At 46.4% G+C, this 3,786-nt stretch overlaps 1 protein-coding gene across 1 annotated transcript; it reads right to left on the bottom strand.

Annotated features, from left to right (window-relative positions):
• Positions 1–2,531: 2,531 nt before the first annotated feature.
• Positions 2,532–3,074, bottom strand: LOC123133449 (histone H4). The gene has a single exon (XM_044552938.1). The coding sequence runs from the start codon at positions 2,990–2,992 to the stop codon at positions 2,681–2,683; it is 312 nt and encodes a 103-aa protein (XP_044408873.1). The 5' UTR covers positions 2,993–3,074; the 3' UTR covers positions 2,532–2,680.
• Positions 3,075–3,786: the final 712 nt, after the last annotated feature.

The following is a 3,786-nucleotide window of genomic DNA, read 5'->3' as shown; positions in this document are numbered from 1 at the left end:
TGAAGACGCCTCAGGAGCAGCAGCGACAACAGTAGCAGCAGCCAGATGGCTCACCCCGCTGGAGCACCTGGCAGCCAATGGCGTCAGTGGGGCGAGCTCGCCGTCATCTTCAATGCTGCAGGTGTCGTCGGCGAGGGAAGCCCACGACATGGCCAGCGGCGGCTGCGGGCCCGCAAAACGGCATCGGGGCCTGCTTGTATTAGGGATGCCTCATCACTTTGTATCGGTTCAGTTGTTTGTGTCTTTATTTATGATACGGGTGAAAGCATGTTTCGAGAAAATGCAATGCAAAATTGAGTTTGAGCTATGCATCTTACGTCTGAACACGAGCAAAGAGTTTCTTGACAAATCTTGGCAATGAAAGAGATCAAGCGACAGGTGAGAACACGAGGTGAGTTCATGTGACCAGCCTGCAATTACTGCACACGTTCATGCCTTGTTATGTGATTGGATCAGATATCTTCAGAAAAATCCCAACAATTTAGATTCATTCAAGCATGTAGTATTAGATTTGGTCTGCGTGTGCTTGCCCTAGAGGTTAAGCCGATAGATGGATCATGCACAAAATTAGGGACTAGGTCCACTAGCGTGGTGGCCGACACGGACACGAGCGATGGCTAGAGACTGAAGGAGAGATAGCCGAGGACCATCGTGCCGGTTTCTCCTATTTTGTGTGTAGGTCATGTCTGGTTCTGGGATAGTTCTAGAACCTTCCAAAACCTTTTTTTATTGTTTTTTTTCCGGGTTTTTCTTCTTTTCCTTTTTTGCCTTTGTCTTTTTTTTTCCAAATTTTATGAACATTTTTTTCCAAATCCGGGAACATCTATTTCAAATTAGTGAGCATTTTGTGATATTCTAACATTATTTTCAATCAGGGTGAACATTTTTTGAATTCAAAATTTGTTCGTCAAATTCAAACAGTTTCATATTTTTGAGAATTGGTAACATGTTTTACAAATCCATAAACATTTTCAGTATTATGAACATTTTTTAATCCACGGAAAATTTTAAAATCATGAAAAAAATTAAATTCGTGATATTTTTTGAAATCATGATTTTTATTCAAATTCATGAACAGTTTTAAAAAATTTCAACATTTGTTAAACTCGCAAAGAGTTTTTACAAATTCGTGGACTTCTATAAAATTGCGATCATTTTTTAAAATTCATGATTTATTTATTTTGAAATTGTGTACACTTTTTAATATTTTGACCATTTCAAAAAAAATCATGAAGATTTTTTCCAGAATTCGGAACATTTTGAAATCCCAAATCATTTAAAAAAAACTGAAAACATAAAAAAGAAAACAGGGGGATTCCCAACTTGCACATGGGCCAGCCCATGAGGGCGCACGGGGGAGAGCGGGGTGCGCTTCCGTGGTTTCAGGCGTGTTGGTCGGCATATAGGAGGTTCCGTTCATGGCAAGGACGGCGAGTGCAGCAGCGAACCCTAATGTCAGACCTAATGGGGCAAAAATGGCGGGCTGGCGTGTTGGGCAGTGTCATGCCGGGCCGGCCTGTTTGGCCAGCTCCGCTTCGGCGCCGTTAGGCGGAGTGGAGGGATCCTCCTCTCTCACCATGTGTAGTAGGTTTTGTATTGTAGTGATGTCGATCCAAGGATAATAATGGTGTCACCTAGAATAAAGGTTATTTGGTTCCAATCTGTTCAGGTGACGCTTGGTGCAATATCGCGGAGCGGTATCAAATAAATAATTACTCGGAAAACATGTCCCAGTAGCAAACTGGCAGCTGACAAAGTACTCTAGCACAAGATTGCCAGCAATGCAGTAACTTGGTTGGTCTAGATCTCTCTCTTGGTCAAGGATGGCAAATCACACAAACATAGCAGACAACTTTTCGGTTGTGCAATGGACAATTGTATAACAAGTTGGCTGAAATCGTCCAATTGTGCAATGGGCAATTGTATAGCCTCTGCTTCAATCTGACATCTCCAGTTTCATAACATAAATCAGTACTTGACTGATGAAGAACAAACAAAGTCCAGTGAACATTGGCGCATAACCAAATAGAAAAGAAACGCAATGAACGGGTGCTGGAATCCCCAAGCCGTGTTGAGCTCCACGCGCTGCGTGATATGCTCTTTTTGAGACAGAAATTTAGGCATGCATTCGGCAAAATATCGTATTGAACGAAATTGCGTGTCAGTGAGTTCAGCGAACAATGCCGCAGCAAAGTACTGAATTCAGGTAACAAGTTGGTATAGCGGCAAGGAGATAGAAACATGTCGAGAGATGCAGCAACCAAGATAATATCGCGAGAACACTGATTCCATTGCATTCATAACCATCACCATCCACTAACTACACAGATAAAACCAACCGATGAAACAGCAACATTCAGACCAATTCCAGAGTTTCAGAATGCAGAACAGAATGGCTGGTGAAGAAACACATTTAAATCCAGAGAACGTTTGTGCATACCCAAATTTTGGCGCTCATTCAGCTAAAAACTGAATTAAGCAAATACAGCCTCACTGGATCACAAAAGCATCGAATAAACACGCAGCAGAGATGCAGCCAAGATAATACCAACTCTGATTCCCCATTGCATTCATACACATCGCCTTACACTAACTACAGACCAAACCCTCACCAACGATTCATACACATGCAGTCGGACAGATGGAACAGCGGGAGCAGAGACTGGACGGAGCAGGGGGCCTAGCCGCCGAATCCGTAGAGGGTGCGGCCCTGGCGCTTGAGCGCGTAGACGACATCCATGGCGGTGACGGTCTTGCGGCGGGCGTGCTCGGTGTAGGTGACGGCGTCGCGGATGACGTTCTCGAGGAAGATCTTGAGCACGCCGCGGGTCTCCTCGTAGATGAGCCCCGAGATGCGCTTCACGCCGCCGCGCCGGGCCAGCCGCCGGATGGCCGGCTTGGTGATGCCCTGGATGTTGTCCCGCAGCACCTTCCGGTGGCGCTTGGCGCCGCCCTTGCCCAGCCCCTTCCCGCCCTTGCCGCGGCCCGACATGGTTGACGCGGCTTCCTTCCGTGGAGCTGCGAGCGGGCAGATTGGATCGGATGGATTTGGAGGGAACGGTGGTGGCTGCGTCTGCTGGAGTGCGTGCGGTGGGGAGAAGGGGGATTTAACGAGGGAGGAGGGTCGGCCGGCCGTTGGATCCGGACGCAGTGGACGGTCAAGATCTCGATCCGGGAGAGAAATGGCGCGGATCGCTGACGTGGCTCTCAAACTTCGTCCGGTGAGGCGGGCGGGAGCTCGGAAATTTGGAGACCTGCTATGCCTACGACACAAGGACTCTAGTACGTGACAGTTCGGATCAAGCCATTTATACGCATGACTAAACGGCAGTATGCCATTGGATTAGGGATCGTACCAAAATCATACGGATAAGTGTCGTAGACGCAATAATTTTGGAGAAATTGGACCCCATTTTGCCTTCCCGTTTTATTACTTGATTGAAACATTCAATCCATCCATCATGGAACCTCTGCTTCTTGCAGCATATTCATTTGTTCTTGGGATTTGTTTTTGTTTTTTTGACAAATAGTAGCAAGCGGTACGTTACATCATCCATTAAGATGAGGATCGTCCGAGCCGGAAAGTTGAACATGATGAGATGAACATGACACCCCAAAGACAAAGAAAAAGACATGAGAGCTATAGGCAAAGAGTCGCCACTTGCAATCACCAATCTCGTTGACACTACAAACGAGAGGAGGACTTCAGCCTTCATCTTCATTTGAACAAGCAAGCAGATGCTTCATCTTGGTCGTCTGGTCGCCACCCGACAACACCCTCAAGGA

The sequence above is a fragment of the Triticum aestivum genome, chromosome 6B, assembly GCF_018294505.1.
Source record: "Triticum aestivum cultivar Chinese Spring chromosome 6B, IWGSC CS RefSeq v2.1, whole genome shotgun sequence".
Lineage (NCBI taxonomy): Eukaryota > Viridiplantae > Streptophyta > Magnoliopsida > Poales > Poaceae > Triticum > Triticum aestivum.
This window is presented reverse-complemented; position numbering and strand designations above follow the sequence as displayed.